This window comes from Cynara cardunculus (assembly GCF_001531365.2).
Source record: "Cynara cardunculus var. scolymus isolate 2C chromosome LG 16, CcrdV1, whole genome shotgun sequence".
NCBI lineage: Eukaryota > Viridiplantae > Streptophyta > Magnoliopsida > Asterales > Asteraceae > Cynara > Cynara cardunculus.
Genome location: NC_037543.1, coordinates 20483758 through 20504490, shown reverse-complemented (window position 1 = coordinate 20504490; position 20733 = coordinate 20483758). Strand labels below are relative to the sequence as shown.

The 20733-nt window shown below is 35.1% G+C and overlaps 2 protein-coding genes and 1 non-coding gene across 5 annotated transcripts; 1 reads left to right on the top strand and 2 right to left on the bottom strand.

Moving 5' to 3' along the window:
• Nucleotides 1–798: 798 nt before the first annotated feature.
• On the top strand, nt 799–879 carry TRNAL-AAG. The gene has a single exon. It is a non-coding gene; the product is annotated as a tRNA-Leu (tRNA).
• A 1873-nt stretch (nt 880–2752) lies between these two features.
• LOC112529424 (50S ribosomal protein L20) lies at nt 2753–6427 on the bottom strand. Of its 2 annotated transcripts, none has more exons than XM_025140699.1 (3): nt 6284–6427; nt 3594–3813; nt 2753–3172 (listed from the first exon to the last, which is right to left on the bottom strand). In XM_025140699.1, the coding sequence occupies exons 2-3, from the start codon at nt 3777–3779 to the stop codon at nt 2981–2983; spliced, it is 378 nt and encodes a 125-aa protein (XP_024996467.1). In that variant the 5' UTR covers nt 3780–3813; nt 6284–6427; the 3' UTR covers nt 2753–2980. The 2 variants fall into 2 exon arrangements, with proteins under 2 accessions (XP_024996467.1, XP_024996468.1); XM_025140700.1 differs by having other exon boundaries at nt 3594–3824; nt 6284–6406.
• Nucleotides 6428–9036: 2609 nt separating this feature from the next.
• LOC112529215 (phospholipase D gamma 1-like) lies at nt 9037–19522 on the bottom strand. Of its 2 annotated transcripts, XM_025140362.1 has the most exons (11): nt 19196–19522; nt 17321–19056; nt 16831–16947; nt 14696–14890; nt 13413–13661; nt 13260–13328; nt 12361–12508; nt 12133–12281; nt 11036–11212; nt 10552–10749; nt 9124–9502 (listed from the first exon to the last, which is right to left on the bottom strand). In XM_025140362.1, exons 2-11 carry the CDS (start codon nt 18929–18931, stop codon nt 9209–9211), a joined length of 3207 nt encoding a protein of 1068 aa, XP_024996130.1. In that variant the 5' UTR covers nt 18932–19056; nt 19196–19522; the 3' UTR covers nt 9124–9208. The 2 variants fall into 2 exon arrangements, with proteins under 2 accessions (XP_024996132.1, XP_024996130.1); XM_025140364.1 differs by having other exon boundaries at nt 9037–9502; nt 17321–19522.
• Nucleotides 19523–20733: the final 1211 nt, after the last annotated feature.

Sequence of the window (20733 nt, the reverse complement as noted above, 5' to 3'; positions counted from 1 at the left end):
TACTCTAATAAAAAAGAAACAAGGAAACCGACGGTGAAAACCAAAAATTGAAACTTTCGGGTCGGATTCGGGGACATTTTATTCGGGACGGGGAGGGAACGAGGATATATTCAGGGATTTTAATGGGGGCGGTGATCGACCCGATATTTATATATATATATATATATATTAATTTTAATTTACATACATATATAGATACATGCATACATACATTTATGCATCCATGGATGCATACATACATGCATGCATGCATATACATACATATCGTTAAGAGAAAATACTAACATTAAAATTTAAAAGACTTTTATCCACTTTACCTCAACATCCAAATAAAACTTACGAAAAAGTCGGGTTTATTTGTCTAATCGTAAGATCGTGATATTAGTTGCATGATATTTGAATTTCCGTTTACTTTTATATTGTAATCTAAGATGTATGTTTGTAACTGGTTTGATTGTGTTTGAGACATTTAGACTTACACTTTTAAAAAAATTGAAATTTTACTTTTAAGTGTGAAAATTAACATATTGTAATTTATTTCAGATTGGTTTGGGTTCCGAGTTCGGGTATAACTAATGACGAACGGGGAAATCAACTGGAAAAAAGGGGGATTTTACCCTTAATGGTTCCTTAATTAGATCGGAGAAACCGCAGGGACCCGACGAGGATCGGGCCGGTTGTGAAGATGATTTTATTTATCGGTTTTAGGGATGGGGATACCAATAACCGGCCCGAACCCAACCCGTTGCTATTCCTAGGTGACCATATATATATAATCAATTTAAATATAGCATCAAAGTTGAGATGGCCGAGTTGGTCTAAGGCGCCAGATTAAGGTTCTGGTCCGAAAGGGCGTGGGTTCAAATCCCACTCTCAACATTTTATTTTTCTTATTTTTTTTATTTGTTACAAATAACTACCTTCTACAATTTATTAATTATCAAATTAGTCCCTATAGTTTAGAAAATTGATGTTTATATATAGAAAAAATTTCAAAAAAAATACGTAAAAAACTTTCCCATGGTTTATGCCATGAAATATTTTTTTTAATTAAAAAAATCATTAAACTTTCTTAATTTAAATGATTAAGTCCCTAAACTGTTTTTTAAAAACTTGAAATTTAAATTTTTACATTTTCAATGATTAAGACCCTGAATTTTTAAAAATAAAATAAATAAATCATCGAACTTATTAGTTGGTTAATGTAACTTTTTTTAATTAAAAGAATGTGCGTAACTAATTTTTAAAAGTACGATAATTTATTTATTAAGAAAATATTCGGGAATTTAATCAATCAAAATGAGAAAGTTTAATGGTTTTTTTTCATTAAAAAATGAAAGTTGATGGTTTTTTTCATCTAAAAAACAGTTCAGAGACTTAATCATTTAAAATGAGAAAGTGTAATGGTTTTTTCATTCAAAAAAATAGTTCAATTACTTAATCATTCAAAATTGGATAGTTTTCATCAGGTTGCTTTTTAGACTTTTCCCTAACAAATAAATCATGTAATTTAGTTTAACGATGCGCAAGTCGGTTTAGCATTTTCATTAACTTTTCTCGTAAAAAATATAGGAGGTATTTAAATATGTGTTTTTGTAACTGATTATTGTAACTTTAAATCGTAATAATTAGTTTTAATGCTTGGGTTAACATATTCTATTTCTCATTATTTGATAATCTGAGACTCAGATAATCAGTTCCATACTGGTTGTAACGAAATTGAATATACAAGAAATGACGACAAGAGGATAACTTTGGACTACTGTATATCGATACTGCACTAGGAATAGAAGTAATGGACGGACGGTAATATTGGGTAGTTGGGTTTCACTAGTTAGGTCGAGTAAGTATAATTGTCGGTTTGTAGAAGGCCTCGGATTAATTCGGATTGGCTATTTAACCTCGTTTTCATAACTGAGTTGGATGACGCCGTGAGGCTTTTATATCTACAGATCTAGAGTTTAAAAGATGATCGATCTTTTGGTAAGCGTTTATTGATCGGATTCACAATTCACACTTATTATACCAAGTAAGATTCCCGACTACAAAATAACAGAGTAAGTAGTAATCTTACCTGTAATTGCAAACAAGGTCAGATTGTTGGTTCTTACCATGTCTCTTACCTAATAAAATTATCGACCGTTGTGATGTTTATCAAATAAGATAAATGGCACAGTATTTATTATTTTAAATTTGGGATTAATATTCGTTTTTTTATTCAAAAGACCAATCAACAAAATCCAGTTAAGTATAATCTAACCGTTCAACCACCGTTGGATGAATCAATCAGTCACTTAACAAGAACGTTCACGACCAAACCCCTTTCATTTCACAAAAATTTGCTATCTCGTATTTGGTGCGACATTCAGACAGAGACAAAACAAGACCCAGTGAGACAAAACTGCATTTTTTGTCCAACCAACATAAGTATAAAATGAATACCAAAAAGATTAGACGAGAATAGTAAATTACCAAAATATCCATGCCAAAGTAGACCTTAAAACCTTGCCCAATCCATTCACCCGCCTACATCACCCTTCCCTACCAGCCATCTACGTACCAAAAACACCCTCACAAAACATATATTCTCACCGCGTCGGAGGGTTAAATTGGTCAATTGCTATGTTCGAATCTGGTCTCGTGCCTTCAAATATCTCAAACCAAACAGACACAGTGAATCCCATACAGATGTAGGGTTCGGGAAGGGTAAGACTGTTACTTCTACCCACAAGGGGGTAAAGAAGCTGTTTCTGTAAAGACCCGTCTTTCAGAATTTCTACACCATAAAGTCCAATGCCGAAATACATCAAGACAAAAACAGCTAAAATCAAGAATCAACTATGAAATTGGAAATCTAAACATATTTTTTCCAGGCTATATAGCAAAGAAAGTGTCGTTTATTGCTATAATAGTTCTTAAACTAAGTTTTTTTTCATAAGGAAACACGACAAAAGACGTACTTTTGAGAATGTGAAGCTAATCACACCAAAATCGAAAGGCCTTGTTTCTTTGGAGTTGGTGGGACCGGTCGGTTTCCGGGGAAAGCTGTGCGTGAAACGTCAACAAGAGCCTTGAAGCTATACGGTTCGTGCATGGATAACTCCGACAGAACCTTCCTGTTTAGTTGGATGTTCTCTTTCAGCAGTCCATGCATGAAGTTACCGTAATTGACCTGTGACCAAATAGCAAAAAGTTCCTTCAAATTATATAAAAGAATCAAATGTTGTCGTTCAACAACTAATATATTCAATTATAAATTTAAATTTAAAAAAATGAAGTTTACTCGTTAAGTCCAATATGGATAAAGTTGTGTGTGTGGATTAATCTGTCTGTATAGATTAGGAAGATTTTTGTTTGGGAGTGTTTTTTCATAGAGGGAATGAGCATGTTTTTTTTAATTGGGAAGGGCAGATTTGGAAAATACTTGGTTCCTAAAGCTTCCCCCTAGAAGCTTACTGAATAAGCCACTTTCTATATCATTAAGCCACTACCAAACAGTCATGTATAGCTGATTGAATAAGCTGTGAGTCCCATTAAACTGCTAACAAACAAGCCTTTAGATACAAAAGGATAGAGAAGGAGAGGTAACTTACACCATGGACACGAGTGCCAGCATTGATTCGCTCAATCCAAAGGGAACGCATGTCACGCTTCTTGTTACGACGATCTCGATAAGAATACTGAAGTGCCTTCTCCACCCTCTCTCTAGCTATCCTGATGCAATTCTTTGCTCTTCCCCTGAAACCTTTGGCTAGTTTAAATACCTCCTTCTTGTTCATTTTTCCACCTTGTGTTTTATTCTACACTCTTTCCCTGAATTTATACTGAATTCAGTTATATAGAATTAAGGAACAGAACATTTATGCCACTTGATATCACTTTGGGACTGTAAAGTAACTAAACATTCATTAGAAAAGAAAAGGGCCAATTGCAGCAAAGTTTGATTTAGTTCCTATTTAGTGTAACAATGAATCTTTTTTCTCAATCAATGTACGAAAGTGTTATTGGAAACAGGGTAAATAGAAATTATAATAGATTTGTAGTATAGAAATGGAATTCAAAGTAGAAGTATGGTGCATATACATATAAACACACCCACAACATTAAGTGTGTTCATAGGTTCTATACTAATCTGAGTTGGCATCATTTTGGAGTTTGCCAAACTTACCATTAAGCTCAATCATGTGTTTTTCGAAACACTTGTTCAAAGCGAATCCATGGGTAGGCTACAAATTACTCTTGTTTTGAACCAAAAACATAGAATCCATGGCAGATTGTGGATTGTGGAATCGATAACAAAGAGACTAGTTACAAGAGTGGGTGACATTCAATTAACAAGTTGCACTGGAAGGCCGCAACAAGAAGGCAGAGAGATCCTCTTAATAATGGCCTGAAGAAACCATTGCAAACATACCTACCCCACCATCTAATCAAGCACCGAAGTATGTAAAATCTAAATAACACCTTATGCACCATATTTAAGCTATCCATACTCATCAAAAACCAGGAACTCACATTGGGGTAAGAAATCAAAATCCGAATATGCAATAATTGGACCACCATGGATTTAAGATAGGTATAATTGAGTAGAATCAACATCTTTGATCACAAAAACTAGCAGGTGCAAAAAAGACTAGTTACAAGAGTTTCTACTCCAACAATCTGAAACTGAGATGCATCAGACTACAAACAAAGATTGCGGATTGTGGAATCAATAACAATCTGAAACTGAAATCGGTTGTGGAATTCATAACCATGGAAAAAGAGAAGCAAAATAGAAGCTCCTGGAAATCGTACCTGAAATGGATATCGACGATCATGGAAGATTACCATTACACTGAATGGGATCATCACCAGGTCCAATAGACGTGAGCTGTCCAGCCAGACTGAGTTCTTCCAATAGCGATGACAGAATGGTACGAACAAATCAAAGTCATTGGATTTGGTAGTTCTCCATGAGGAGAAATCATACCTGAAATGGAGGCTGGAATCGAGTTCGAGCTCATGGAATGGAGAGTTTCGAGTTCTACAAATGGAGGCTAGAATCGATGAGCAGAAAGATAAAGAAAGAGGATGCGATGGAATTAGGTTTAGGTGGCGTTTGTTTTCAAGAGGTGCTGAAGTCTGAAATCTAATTTCACTTCTGATTTATAAGAGGTGGTTTTGAATTCTGAAAATTGAATCAGTCAGAGTGTTTGTTTTTACGTCTGAAGTCTGAAATCTGAATCAGTTTTGTTTTAACATTTTGAAGTCTGAAATCTGAATATGATTAAAATATTGATGAGAGGTACATATTCGAAAGAATATTTAAAGGGTCATTCCTTAACTCCTTATACCTAAGAATCGAATTATTAGAACACCAAGAATGATTCAGGCTTCAAGCCCATTTAGTTAAAATTTTACCCAGAATTGGGGTTAACCATAGGATTAATGTTCCTAAACCTGCCCCATTGAAATCCCTAACTATCAACATGATTAAACCCATCGAATGATGCAAACTACGACCAAAATCAATCATATCATAACCCCTAATGATTCACATGACTAAACTTAAATCATAAAAACTCTATCAAAGGAAACATGATTAATTGAGTTATCAAGAAGAAGATCACCCAAACACAAGTAAATGAGTGAGCTTTTAGCTTTTAATCATCAAACATGTGTGCTATTTACATGATACAACAATAGAATTCAAGAAAGATGAGTCATTCAAAAGAAAATATCTTTTATGGAACAGTCTCAGACCTATCGAGTAAAGTAAATTATACAACAAGCCTCTGCAACTTCCTTTGGCTGTTAAGTTGTGTTTGAATGAAAGCCAAAACCATGGCAAAGAGGTTTGTTTGAAAATTCTTTATTCTTTTCTGGGTATCTATCTGTCTTGTGTTATGCAATGCACCTATAGATACCATATATAAACCTTTGTTTAACGTAAAATTCCATAAACATCCAAGCTTTCATTTAGGCAAATCATCAAACACCTGGCATGTGGTATGAAATAGTTGTAAACTACAACAAAGAAACATACATGATCTTTAACCTATTAGCAGCAAAGGCTTTCAACAGAATCAAAATCGTGTTACATTTGTAGGTTACCAGGCTGGGTTCACTAAAATCAAACAGAAGCCAAAACCCATAAAAAATCTCCACTAACTTGGACAAACCAATAAAGAAGAACCATCAAAACCCATAAAAGATCTCCAGTAAAGAAGAACCATCAAATCGTATATATATATATATATATATATATGTGTGTGTGTGTGTGGACTCTAAATTGACATACCTTTTGATTGAGTCGATTAGGTGAGAGAGCAATTGCTGTGAGATATCAAGCGATTTGGGGATCCTATGAGAGCGTGAAAGATCAGAGAGCGAGAGCGAGAGCGAGAGCGGCTGTGAGGTCTCTGGAGAGCGGCTGAGAGATATTGTGAGAGCGTGAGAAATCGAGAGATATAAGTTTAAGGTATTAAGTGATAAAGTTACCAATTATATGGTGGCTTATTCCTTCGTGTAAAAAAAAATTAGATTTGTAAAAGGTACAATCATATTAATTTGTTATGTATATTAAAATAAGTTTTATTTGATAGAGTTAGTTTACAAGGCTTTTATTGCACCTAGACCTAAGTTTGAATATTGTTAGTAATTTTTTTAGTCAAATTGTGTCATCGTTTGAATATTTTTTTTCCATATATTTGTTTCTTATAGTCAAATAGTGACCTATGTTTTTTTTTTCTTATAGTCAAATAATGCCACTGTTTGAAAAAAATGATGGGTTTGTCCCTGTCTGGGTTACTCAAATAATAAGGATAATATTGTAATTTCAAGATTTAGTCTCATGTTGTTCCACCGTTTTGGTGGAATAGAAAAACTCAAGAATAGTCCTATGAAAACTCATTTTTGTCTCATATTGTCCAACCTTATTTTTATTCCATGGCATGCCAAACATGACACTATTTATTTTTGTCTCGTCCCATCCCACCCGATCTACGTACCAAATGCACCCTAATGAAACTCTAGCTTTAGTTGGTCGTGACAAGGAAACAACGAGTTTAGCTTGGCGGGTCGATCCAACTTATCAATTTACGCGGTAAACTACTAGGGGCATATGTCGTTACTCATGACAAAACAACTGCAATTGTTACATGAACCAACGACATAATATCCAATTAAAGAGTTGTTTGTTTACCTCTTAATAGTTTCATTAAGAGGCAGCTCTGAATCGTTAAGAGGTGAATMTTGTTTGGCAAAAAAAAATCTGCCTCTTAATGCTTCTAAAACCCTCTGAATGATTTTGTATCATGGACCTTTCTTAACCATTCAACGCCCTAATTTCATTGTAAATAATTACCAAATAATTATATTTCATTTTGCACTACATCATGATACCCTCTTAATTCTTCTGACCACTTAATTATTCTGCATCAAATCATTCAGCAACTGCCAAACAGCCCCTAAGACTTCGAAACATATCACTGAAACTTCTGTGAGATGGCTCTGATATACATCCATACTTTGGGGGATTTTCATTAAAATCCCAAGATTTCAATTCTGAACTTTCTTTTAAACCAACAAGCGATTGGAATGGGATGGCTCTGATATACATCCATACTTTGGTGAAGTTTGAACCCCTAACCTTTTAAGAGGCCAAAAATTCACATACCGCTAGATCAAATGCCCTTTCATTTATTCAAAATTGTTCATTCTTAAAAACCATGATCTTTTTTTGGCATTTTCACAATAACAATGATTTGTTAGTTTTTAATTTGCAGTGTACAACTTGTCAAAACAATAACCATAGAAAAATTTGCCGTCAATCTTTTTGATACCATAGGCGTTGTATGCACCGATTGGCATTACATGTATGGCGATATATTCGGTTGAGAAGGCAAAAGCTGTTGTGGACGTTTTACGACATGAGAGATTCGTACTTTAACAGATGCACACGATAATTTGATTTTTGGTCTAGGGATTTTTCTTGAACTAAAATTGATTAATCGACAAAGCTAGTGATGCATTTGAATCGTGGAAATAGACTCTTCGTAGAAAAGACTACATAGAATTTCCTTGTTGCAAACCGACAATCAATTGTTGTAACAACACTAAATTGAGGTAAAATTAACATTTTTAGACGATTATAGAAAATGTAAACATAGAAAAACCATCATATCTAGCAAAAAATCTATCAAAAGGTCGATCTTTTTAAGATATGATGTTCTTATTATGCAAAAACGATGGTTTCTTTACAACAAAATACCAGTTGTAACGGTTTGCAGAATTAATAACTCTGAAGATCACAATAACACATAAAATCCACCCAAAAAGGGAATTTGAAAACCCCCTTTCTTGCAAAAAGCCAAATCTAGATAATTTAAAAGGGGGATTAAATCAAACAAGCCCACCAAATCCCACTAAGGGATGGGCCTACCATCTACCCAGGGACGGACCTATCAACCCTCAAGTAGGTCATGAATACCTGCTCAACTTATTTTACAGCATGAAAGATACACCCGTTAAACTTTAAAGGGTACTCGGTTATATTAGAAAATTGAAGGAACATCAGCAAAAAAAAGGGGAAAAAGTTCCCCAAAATGAATATAAAAAAACCCCGAAAATGTCCCTTGAAATCAACCAAAAAAACTTTAAGAAAAACACTTTAAAACAGTGGAATTAGGCTGAAACAAATTGGACGACTTTGCGTGCCTTTGATCTACTCTAAGGTGCATCCGCTCGACAAAAACCCAAGGTCCACCACTGCATGCATCCACCCAATTAGTAGGACAGTTGTTTTTATTAAAAAAAACCCAACTTCCTAGAGAATTTAAAAGATATACCAAACCAAAGAAGCCCAACAATTCGAGATATGGTCCACGTAGAACTGTCATCTACCGCAAAGAGTAAAGCAATTGTTTTCATAAAAACCACCAAACAAGCCCATTAAATCCCACTCAAAGGTGGGATCCACATAGATCTGTCATCTACTCCAAACAATAGAGGACCTGTAACTGAAGACCCACAGCTTCCAAAAACATTTGAAAGAAAACAAAGTTGGCCCAATCTACAACATAATATGAAGATCAAACACACTGCACATGACAACAACACTACAACAACAGAATTGGTTTTACATCATATAAACTCTATATCAAAAATCTCAAGAACCCTAATCTTGAAAATCCAAAAAACAAAAAGAACTGTCAAAAAAGATTCATCAAATAGTTAAATTCTCTTGAATGCCAAGAAATGATCCAATAATTTGACCACCTACATCTGGGAAATTTTCAACTCCTGGAAGCGATCTTACCTTTCCCCTTCGATCCACTTCAACCGGATATTTCAAGAGATGGCCTCTCATATCCGATACCTCATCGGCTGCAAATTGTTTCCAGTTAGCTTCAGACAATGATCTCACACGTCTTACGCATTCTATAGTTTCCGGTTGCGTAAAGAGGTCGTCAACAAGGCCAATATGCTCGGCCCAAAGAGACATTCGGTATCCATATACCTACAAAACAAAGCAAAAACGACTGTTACTCATGAACATATAATTATGCGCGTGTGAGCAAAAACATCGGTAATTTATGATGATAACAATTGGAAGATATATCTTTAAGGACGTGTTGGTTATGGGACTGGACGGGCGAGTCATGTAGACAGGTGAAAGAATTGTGGAAGGTTTTAGGGTTCTAATCTGACATGGGTGATTTAGTAATTTACCAACCTTGTCCCATTTCCATGATTTTGTTCCACCTTTTTTTTTTGGAAGAGTGTCCCAGGCTATGCCCCGCCTAATTCCAGCAAATTATGACCGTAAGATATCAGCCTTGATAAACTCAGTGGTCACACTTGTTGTGCTGGAATTGAAACTAGGCAGACGGGATATTCCACCACAGCCCCCGGGCCTCAACCACTATGGCACAATCCTTGTGGTTATTGTTCCACCTATTTTGGTGTCAGTCCCATCTTGTTACAGTCTATTGCCGCACTAAACGTAGAACAAGAAGTTTTTGTTCTATCTTGCCTCGTTCTAGAAAACCATTGTAACTTTAACAAGAATGATAGAAGTTCAAGATGATTGGAATCCATCATCTTTGTTTCTCTTTCCATCAAGAAAATGGGGCCCAATCGTCTCTTTGTTTGTCCTTGTGCCATGTAAACACGACCCACAAAATAACCAAAACGAATGACCACCATTATCGACATTATTTGAAGAAAATAAGAAAAACACCCTAAACCCAGACGGTTGTTAGCGTATTGAAGCACTTTGGTCGTAGTGAATGATTTTCAAGATCCGAAGGGTACTACGCCATCAACCCCAAAATCAATGCAAGATTTCCTTTTGGCATGTCCAAGAATAAATGCAAGATCTCCTATCTACAAAGCTTCAATTCAAAATTAACCCTTTGCCCCTTGATAATCATTACACCAACATTAACAGGCTTCTTCACCCTTTGATTTCCATATCCAAAATGCAGCCGCTCATTTAGCGGTTGTTTCCAAGCCCCCGGCTGTGCACAGTTTGAATATTTTTTTTGCGGAAAGAAAAACTATTACCTGCCCTTTGGGACTCGAGAGTTTCTTTGCCCAAGTATGATGAGGCTGGTATGCTCCCATTGCGATCTCTGTGTCTCGGGTTCCCTCCAAAGAGCGTTGATTAATATTTGCAGATCCAATAATTACATATTCGTCATCAACTATCATGCCTTTTGAATGAACGTAGATCATGAATCGCCGGCTCTTATGAGCAAGTCCCTGAATTAATAATAAATTTACCATCACTTACGCTATGTTTATAAGTTGATAAACTGAAAAGCTAGCTGTTGGCTGATAAACTAGTCGTGTTTGGTAAAAACAAGTTGATAAGCTAGATGACACTGTAAAATGACCTGAAAGGACATTTTGAAAATTTTAATTGGAAAATGTTAGGTATAATTGGAAAAAGACCCCTCGGGTTTGTTTCAAAAAACTAGCTTATGGCTAACCAAACAGGTCTCTATAAATAAGATCAAAAAGTCACGAGGACAAGCCTGAAGCGCACCTGGGGAGTATTTCCCAGACCAGCGCTCTCGCCATCTATATCAGCGTCTGGACCAGCTGATTCACGGTTTCCCAGACAAAAGAAATTCAAGAAATCTTGTGGTGCAAATGCGTCCTCGAGCCCAACTTCAATTAAAGCCTTGTGGATAGTCTCATACATCATTTGCATCGTCTTGTTCTACAAAGTTAAAAAAGGTGATGTTTCTTTCATAATAGTAAAAAAAATAGAGATGCAAAGGCCCTGGCCTTCCAAGCCAGTTTTCAGTAAGCAAACAAAAGCTTGGGCTTTTTCAGGCCTGGGCCAGGCCTTGGTGTGAACATAGGCCCGGTTGGGCTTTAAACAGGCCAGGCTTTAACCAGGCCTTGAAAAAGAAAGGTGGCATGATAGGGCTTTAAGCCCTAGACCTTGGTTTGGGGTTTTTCGAGCTGGGCATTGGGTTTGGGATTTTTTGTGCATATCTGGTAAGAAGTACCCTTTGCAAACACACCAATATTCAGCATCAAGATTATATGGATTCTTTATCCATTTTGATAAACTGAATCAACTAAATAAAGGGAGTAATGAATTGTAATCAAGTAAATGACAATTTTACCCTTAATAACATAGGGAACAATGAGTGTCTCGATCTCATAATTAAGGGTGGAATTGGAAAGTAGGCACTTCTTTTTGAAAGTGGACATTTATTTTGGAACAAACCAAGGGCATGTTTGTTAGCAGCTTAATGAGCTTAGTGGTACTAACAGCTTATTCGATCAGCTATACATGATTGTTTGGTAGTGGCTTAATGATATTGAAAGTGGCTTGTTCAGTAAGCTTCTAGGAGGAGCTTTATGTAGAAAACCAAGTTTTTCTTCCAACCCTGTCCCTCCCAATTAAAAAATAAGCTCATTCCATCTATTAAAGAAACCCTCCTAAACAAAAACCTTTTTGATCTATATATACACATTAATGCACATAAACTCCATATATGACTTAATGGAAAACCAACCCAACAACCCCTACAATAGAAATGTAGACACTTATTTTGGGACTGAGGGAGTATTATAGACTTAAACGTTACCAGAAAAGGAAATTATTGCTTTCATATGTATGTATACCTGCCAAAATAGAATACGTTGTGTAGCAGAGCCTGTAGGGACACCCTCTGGCCACATAGGGATGACGACATATACAGCAAACCTTTCGTGTGCTTTAATTTTACTAGCAATTTTAAGTGCAATCTCCATTGGAATCAAATTGTTGGCACCTAAGAAACATGTGGAAAATGTGATGAATAAAATTTGAAGTTATATACAATGAGTATGCTTCAAGAAAACGTTCCTTACCCAAGTCTTTATATGAACTCCAATTGTATGATGATCCGATAAAGTATTGGTTCTCGATATAGATGAAATGTTGGGCGGAACGAATTGCCTTTACGTAAGCCGAATGTATACTCATATCAATCATCACATTCTTGCCACAAACCAAATTCTGTTCATGCATGAAAAAGAGAATATAAAATACCAATAAAAAAATCTCTTTTGTCTAGCTACAAGTTATAGATCAATAAACAACAAAGACTTATTTTGAAATAAAATGGTCAACCATTTAATGAACCAAATGCGGATGCAATGGTGATTCGGATGTGGTTCTTATTAACAAACGGGATTAGTTTCATTTACTTCATGTATTAACCAAATCATACAATTTTGACAACTTTTTTTGGTGACCGTGGGTGTCTGGACCAACTTGTGCGCACTTCAACTAATCTCATGAGGCCCTGAAGATAACCGCTAGGAAAATCCCAATGACCCTGAGGAGACTCAAATTGGCGACGTATAAGGAGGAGTCCGAAGGCCTAACTTTTGTTTGCCAGTTGAGCTTTTAGGACGGTAGGCATTGTGTTTTACATAAAAATAAAAAGGATTAACTAAAGAATTTGGGAATAGCAAGCTAGTGGGAGGTTCAACTAAAGAGGCTAAATATCGTGAGAAGGGAAGATTCATATGTGAATCACTGGAAGAATTCATTTGAAGATGCATATGTGAGCCGTCCGTTAACATATGCATCTTCAAATAGATATTTTCCCCATTTTTTCAATGATTCACATATGAACGAACCTTTCCTTCTTACCTTCTCACAATAGCAAGCTAAACTACTTAAAGTGAAAATAGAAGATATAAGAATAATATTCTACGCCATCTCGAAAAAACCCTTCTAAAAAAAGGTTCATATCTCGCACCTTGGTTGTAGCTTCCCTCGGATCCTTTGGAAAGCCTTTGACGGAGTTTGAATCAATTGAACGGAAAATCTGCATCAAGTAAAGACAAAATTTCATCATATAGAAACTATTAACGACAAAATGTCGACTAAAAGTTGATATCAATTTATTTACCTGTACATGCCATCCTTCAGGATCTTGGTCACTAAGACAAGGTTGATCATTCACACCCAAAATTTCCGGCACCCTTTCTATTCTAAGCAAAGCATCATCATATGTAGTCTTTAGTTTTTTCAAGCCATGAGGTTTTGAAGCCTTTAACCATCGTTCTTCAAAGTTGGTCATGACATCATATGCCGCCGGACCATCAATTTTACTATGCATGTCATGCCATGGTTCTCTTGGACAACCAACAAGATTACCCTGATGATATAAATAATAATAATAATAATAATGTCATAACCTCAATAACAGATAGACAAAGGATCGTGTGAGAATAGAAATTAAGGTGAGAAGTGTAAGAAGGGATTTGGACCCTTGATCACTTTTAATTAGTGTTGATCTAATGCTTCAGATTAAGTCCCAAAAGAACCCATGAATTAGCTTAGAAGGGTATTTTAAATAGATCTTCAATTAGGATTGATCCAAGGGTGGAGATCCCTTCTCACCCTTCTCACCATAACTACTATTCTCACTGGAAACCAACTCATAACGTATAATACTTGTTTTACGGTTTTAAGAATGCATATTGTAACTAAAAGGAGAATCCTAAATATATAGTGTATATAGAGGGTCGGTCCTGACATTTTGGAGACCTTGTACGAAAAATTACATGTGGCCCTATAATTTTCTTTTCAAATACACAGCCCGGGGGGCAATAGTGGGGAATCTTGGACAATCGGCGAAAGCCCCATCCAAGAATATTACGTGAGTGAAGAAGGGAAATGTTGCTTATTAAATTATTTATTACTACATTAAAAAAGTATATCTTTAAAGTTAAGAACATATGTAAGATAATGAATCGAACGAAAATTGTTCTTTGACTTTGAATAAAGTGTTCATCTTTCTTCATCTTTTGGCGTTTAGAATAACTCGGTTCAAATTTTTTAGTTGGATGCATTCTATTTTTATAAACACAATCAATCAATCATTAATCATAAAAAACACATATCAATAAGAACAGACAAACATTAATCTTTTACAAATCAACAAACTTCAAGACTAAAATAAAAAAACATAAAGATTCAAATAGAATAGAACTAAATTGGCCTTAAAAATATAATAGGATCACAAAAATAAAAATACTTAATTAATCAAAATAGAATCACAAAAACTTAAAACACTCATATGGTTTTTACTGGGTTCGTGTGGTTTGTTTGGTTCGGTTTTTACTTGAGATAATCAAACGAAAAGTTCAAATTTAAGCGAGTAAGAATGAAAAAGAGGCAAGTCCTCACCGTGAAAGTAGGATTATGGAAGTCATCTGCATGAACGGTACTTAGAGTCCTAAATAAGGGATGTTGCGGAGAATCATATCGGCCATCGCATAGGTCAAGTCCTCCAACAAAAGCTACAATTCTTTTTCTACCATATCCAGCATCAGCATCAACAATCACGGTTTTCTGGTGGTGCGTGTAGATAGTTCCAACTTCCTAAAACAGATTTTAAAAAAATGAAATAGAAAATAGGATGAATTAGCAATTTCCCTTAACTTTATTTTTTTTTAAATACTAAAGACTATGATCAGAATTGATTCCAACTTCAATTAACAGGTATTTAGATCCAATTCCATTGGAATGATGACAAATCTTCACTAAATAGGAGCAATGCGGATTGTGGAAGACCAAATTTTAGTTTAACTGCAAAATTAATAATACTTAGAACTTTATAGATGTCCAGATAACCCCCAAGTCTCTAACGCTTTTTTCAAAATGAATGAACTTTGATCATCTTTTATAAATATTCCGATCATAATAAGTGAACCCTCATCATTTACCATAAATATCTCAACTGTTTGGTTTATATGGCTTGTATGAGTTGCAAGGTTTGCAAATTATTGGGACTCTGTATGTAATATATATATATATATATATATATTATAAATATTTGTTCATTTTTAATAGAAAATGAATTAATATCAAAAAGACCAAACTACTTCTGAGATAACAAATTAAGAGTAAGTACCCAGAACGTAGAAAAATATAAACCACTATGCCTTTTCATAATTATTTCATTTGAGCAGGTGTAATTTTAAGTAAATCACAGAGATCAAACATGTATTTCACTCTTTATCTTATTTAGATGGTGACTTTTACGCCTAATTTTTTCAACAAGAAATCTTGAAAACACAAGGAACAAATTAAACCTCCAAAATAAAATAAAAACATTTGAAACACAAACATTTCACCATGAAACCCTGATTATTTGATTCCAAGAGGTAAGAAATAGACCTAGAAACTTGAAAAAAAAGGTATATTGTTTGTGTTTGGTATTGGGAGAAGCCGTATACCCTTTTTTCAAGTTTCTAGGTCTATTTCTTGCCTCTTGGAATCAAAGAATCAAGGGGTTTCACGGTGAAATGTTTATGTTTTACTTTTTTTTTATTTCTAAGGGTTTAATTGTTGTTGTTTTCTAGATTTCTTGTTGAAAAATTAGGCATGAAAGTTTAATGCTTTCACCATCTAATAAGATAAAGAGTGAATTACATGTTTGTTCCCTCTAATTTACTTATATTATAGTTGCTTTAAATGAAACAATTATATGAAAAGGACCCTGCGGTTCATATTTTCTTACGTTTAGGTCATTACCCTTAATTCTATTAAAATTTGTTATTTCAGAAGTAGTTTGGTCTTTTTAATATTAATTCATTTCCTATTAAAAATAAACAATACTATATATATATATATATATATATATATATATATATATATATAGGGTCAAAACCGCAAAAAAATGAAAAACTGAGGAGTACCCTGGTAACCATTCATCTGGATGATATATACATGTGCATACAAGTAATCTTTTAGAAATTTGCCCAGTATGCACATGTGCATGCATAAAAACCAAAAAAACAGCTTCAATTACGTGTATGCACATGTGCATACAGTCGAGATGAATGGTTACCAAGGCGTTCTTTAGTTTTTCATTTTTTTGGAGGGTTTTCCCTTGAACCTCCCTCTCTCTGTGTATGTGTGTGTGTGTGTGTATTACTTATAGAGGACCATTAATTTGCAAACCTCTTAATTCATACAAACCATATAAACCAAATAATTGAGATATTTATGGTAAATGATGAGGGTTCACTTATTATGATCAGGATATTTATGGAAGATGATCAGAGCTCATAAATCATAGGTTCAAAAGTACCCTCAATTTCTTGAGCACTCAGCTTGAAAAGCCCGGTGCCCATATTTTCTAGGTACACCTAAGAGTATGGATAAATTTTCCCTAGTTTCATAGCAAGAAAACTCTCATTACCTTGGGTGCTTCCAAATCTGGAAGTTTTGTGTTGTTCTATGACAAATATGGAAACAATAACGAAATTTGTACATTATCGGGCTACCCAAGTCATACAGACAAATATCGCATATACCTGCTTCTTGATCCAGCTATGTCTTTTTCCAGCCATACGAGGAACAAGCAACACTTGCACTGAAGAGTTCTTAAAAAAATGCCGAGTTTCTTCATCATGGGTAGCCATTAGTCCATCCTGAAAATTATTAAGCTTTAGCTTTGCCTAAATAAATATTTAAGAATAAGTACCCTAGAATGGTAAGGGGTACATTGACCGGGAATTGACTACTACTCCCTCCGTCCCAAAATAAATTTTCACAATAGGCATACAGCTTTAGAAATGTGTAACTATTACACTTTTAATTAACTAAATGACCATTTTACCCTTTACCATAGAGGTCTTAATGAATTCTTCATCTCATAGTTAAGGGTATAACCGGAAAGTAGGTACTTGCTTTTGAAAATGGACACTTACTTAGGACATACTGATATAGAAATGTGGACACTTATTTTATGATGGAGGGAGTATAACTATATAAAAAACTTGTAATTGCAAAGAAACAACTTACTATCTTGTAGCCCAAAATGTTCCGTGAAGTAGGATCATCCCAAACAAGAAGCAAAACCCTGACACCTTCTTGTGATTTCAATTTCAGAAGATCTCCGAGGGTAAATTCCGGTGTACCGGGCACCTGACGGACTAGTTTCACTTTATGCCAGACCGACCATCCGGTGATATAAATAAGATGTCGGGCTTTACTTATTGCATCAAAGATATCCATCCAACAAGTCCCGTGAACGTAGTGCATGCCTTGCTCGAGCTTAAAATCCGGGAGACTCCCATGATGCACATGTGCATCTTGATATAATGTCACTCTCCCACCTCTCCTTAACGGAAAATAAGTCCCCGGAACTCCAAAGTACTGAGGACCAGCTCCAATCCCGTTATGATATAAACTCAAATTCGCCATTGAAGTGTATTGCATCGTGAGTCTTAAACCAGCTCCGCTCTTACACGGTCTTCCGTTTGTATTGATTAACGGAAAGAATCCTTCAATTCTAGATCCCGAGTATATGTTTTCAACCGGGATTGCCACGACTCCGATAAGTTGAGACCCAACAACGTCACTATCCTTTACAAGAAAATGAATTTCGGCAGCGTGATGTGCAACAGGGACATTAAAGTGTTGTTTCCAAATGGGATTTTCGCTGTTACTAATCACGTAAGTCCTTCCGATCACGGCATTTGTTATACCAATTGAGACGTATGGATCACTAGTAATCTTAACTTTGCTTCCGGGTAATCGGTTGAAAACATCCCCCATTGTTTTATGGAACATGTCCATGTTTGGAAGGTTTCTTGCATCGTGAATCCATATATCAAGATTCCCGTGTAAAAGCAACACTTTTAACGCCTTTTTCGTCCCAAACGGTACCATCTGAAACTTTTCACTGTTTTCCGGATCGATAAACGAAGGGGTGTGTCCGAAAGTTGGAGATTGTGAAAGTTCAAGCGGTCCACTATGAGAATAAGACCCTTCAAAACTTGAAAAAGAATCACTAGGACGATGCGTGTAGAAACTACTTTCGGACTCGTATTTTGCACTCACGCTTTGGTAGATCGGAGTGACAGCTGGTGGTGCTGTTTCCGCTGCCGCCGGTGCAGGTGGAGATGCGGGGGCGGATGGTACATTTTCCGACAAAGATAAATGAGCTAGGTGATGATCTATAGGAGGGTAGTACGGATTAGAGCTGCTTGACGAAATATCCTCTTCACCAGGGTATAACGAAGGGCGCTGAATGGCGGCAGGATTACTCCCACTAACACCACCACCATCGCCACCGCCCCCACCACTTTCTTGGTGGTAGTGAGATGGTGGGGGCGGAGGGTACCCATATGTAGGATATGGATATGGAAGAGGTAAAGCGGGATAGGGTTGTGGAGGAGGGTACCAGTACTCCGACTGGACGGGATGTGGCTGTGGCGGTGGTCCTCCTGGCGGGGCCGGTGGTGGTGGTGGTGATTGATATGGATATGGTTGGGGATATGGAGGATAAGGAGCTGAATTTGGAGGTGGGTATTGTGGATAATTTGAAGGTGGTGGATATGGAGCTGAATTGGGATGGTAACCATATGGGTAAGGATTATATTGAGATGATTGATTATAATTATTCTCCATTCAAACAACACTATTATATATATAGAGATATATGTATATGTATATATATATACAAACAGAGAGAGAGAGTTCTTCAACTTTGAATTAGGGAAGAATCACAATTCTTGATCTTCAATCAAACCAATCTTCAAAACAACCCAAGAGGTTCAATTAAACTTAGGGTTTTTAATTGGGATTTCTACAATTAGATCTAACAAACCCTAAACTATTACAAAAAAAAAAATCAAACTCAAACGAAGAACACGAACATAATCAGAGAATTACCTTCAAATTTCTTGAAACCAGATGATCCCGTAAGTGAAATTTGATTCGATTATAGAAATGGGAAAAGAAACCGAAAATGGGGGTAAGGATCAAGTTGAAGGTGAATTGCGATAATGGCGTCTAGAATTCACCAATCGAAATTATAGCGAATTCGCTATACATGTTTCCTGGAACCATCTTTGAAATCTAAATTGGGGGTAAACGTATTAAATTCAGCACGATGATGATGATGTTGATGTTGATATTGATATTGATGTATCTGAAATCTATAAATTCAAGAAGTTTGAATTCTTGGGCAACCTGATTTCAGCTTCCAGATTCGTATTTCAAGATGACATTTTTGTTTCTACAAGAAATATAAATATGGAAATTTTTTAAGTATAAATTGATAAACGTTTTCATTCAAAGAAACCGAAAAACAAATAAATAAAAGTCAAACTTTTTTTTATTAACCTGGATATCTAATCCGTTATGCAAACTGATTAATTCCAGGACGATCACCTATTTTGCAGATAATCCGAAGTCACCGTATTTGAACTTCCATGTTCAAAAGAGGATTTTTATTACTCTTTAGATTTGAATATGGGACCTCCTGGTACTTTTAACCTTTGGAGTTAAACTCAAATCAATCAGACACCACCCTTGTGGTTAAATGATATAACAGATCAAATGATAAATTTATCTTTATTGAGTTGTTTATATATATATATATATATATATATATATATATATATATATCGATTAATTTATGTTATTTATTAAATAATAAATAAAGTATGCTATGATATGGTGCAAGACATGTCTCTGTTGTTATAAAAACACCCGTATAGCATCCTATAAGGCATGGCTCACGTCATAGCGTCTCACCGTTTTTTGTAATACGTGATCTTTTTCCAAAAAAATACATTTTTTATTTTTTATATTTTGCGTTTCTATATTTTTAACTTCGTATTTTACACTTTTATAGGTCTAACTGATCACATCACTCATAGTTTCACAAATTCATAAACGTTACAGATTCACGGTTAAAATAAAGTTGTAAAATTATCTTTCCAAGTTATATTTTAAATATTTAATTAAAAACCTATTATTATAATGATAATCTATATGATTTTTCTTTTTCAAATATAAATGTATACTTTTTTAATATCATTATTTGATTAAATAATACATAGAAAACATATATCTATATATAATTCTATATATGACATACAATTTTGCTGCCTTATATCACATTTTGAAAAACGTCGCGTACTCGTCATGACGTGTAAGGCTTGAGACTTGATCTCACCATCACGTCACGTCTCACGTCTTTTTAAACCTTGATATTAGGTTAACAGAATATATATATATATATATATATATATATATATATATATATATATATATAACTTGTATTTTTATGACCATTACAATTTTAGATTTTATTTTGAAGTGTTTGATACGACATTGAATGCAACATATTCTAAACAGTTTTTGAATCATATGACTTTGACCTCTTCCACTGCAATTGACGAAAACGTAGTTCCATAAGAATT

Coding starts and splice junctions, on each gene's coding strand:
- LOC112529215 (XM_025140364.1), bottom strand. CDS start 18,931: ATGGAGAATAATTATAATCAATCATCTCAATATAATCCTTACCCATAT. Junction 12,282..12,360: donor GAGTTCATATAAAGACTTGG/GTAAGGAACGTT, acceptor CATGTTTCTTAG/GTGCCAACAATTTGATTCCA. Junction 10,750..11,035: donor GTCTGGGAAATACTCCCCAG/GTGCGCTTCAGG, acceptor TTATTAATTCAG/GGACTTGCTCATAAGAGCCG.
- LOC112529424 (XM_025140699.1), bottom strand. CDS start 3,779: ATGAACAAGAAGGAGGTATTTAAACTAGCCAAAGGTTTCAGGGGAAGA. Junction 3,173..3,593: donor CTGGCACTCGTGTCCATGGT/GTAAGTTACCTC, acceptor ATTTGGTCACAG/GTCAATTACGGTAACTTCAT.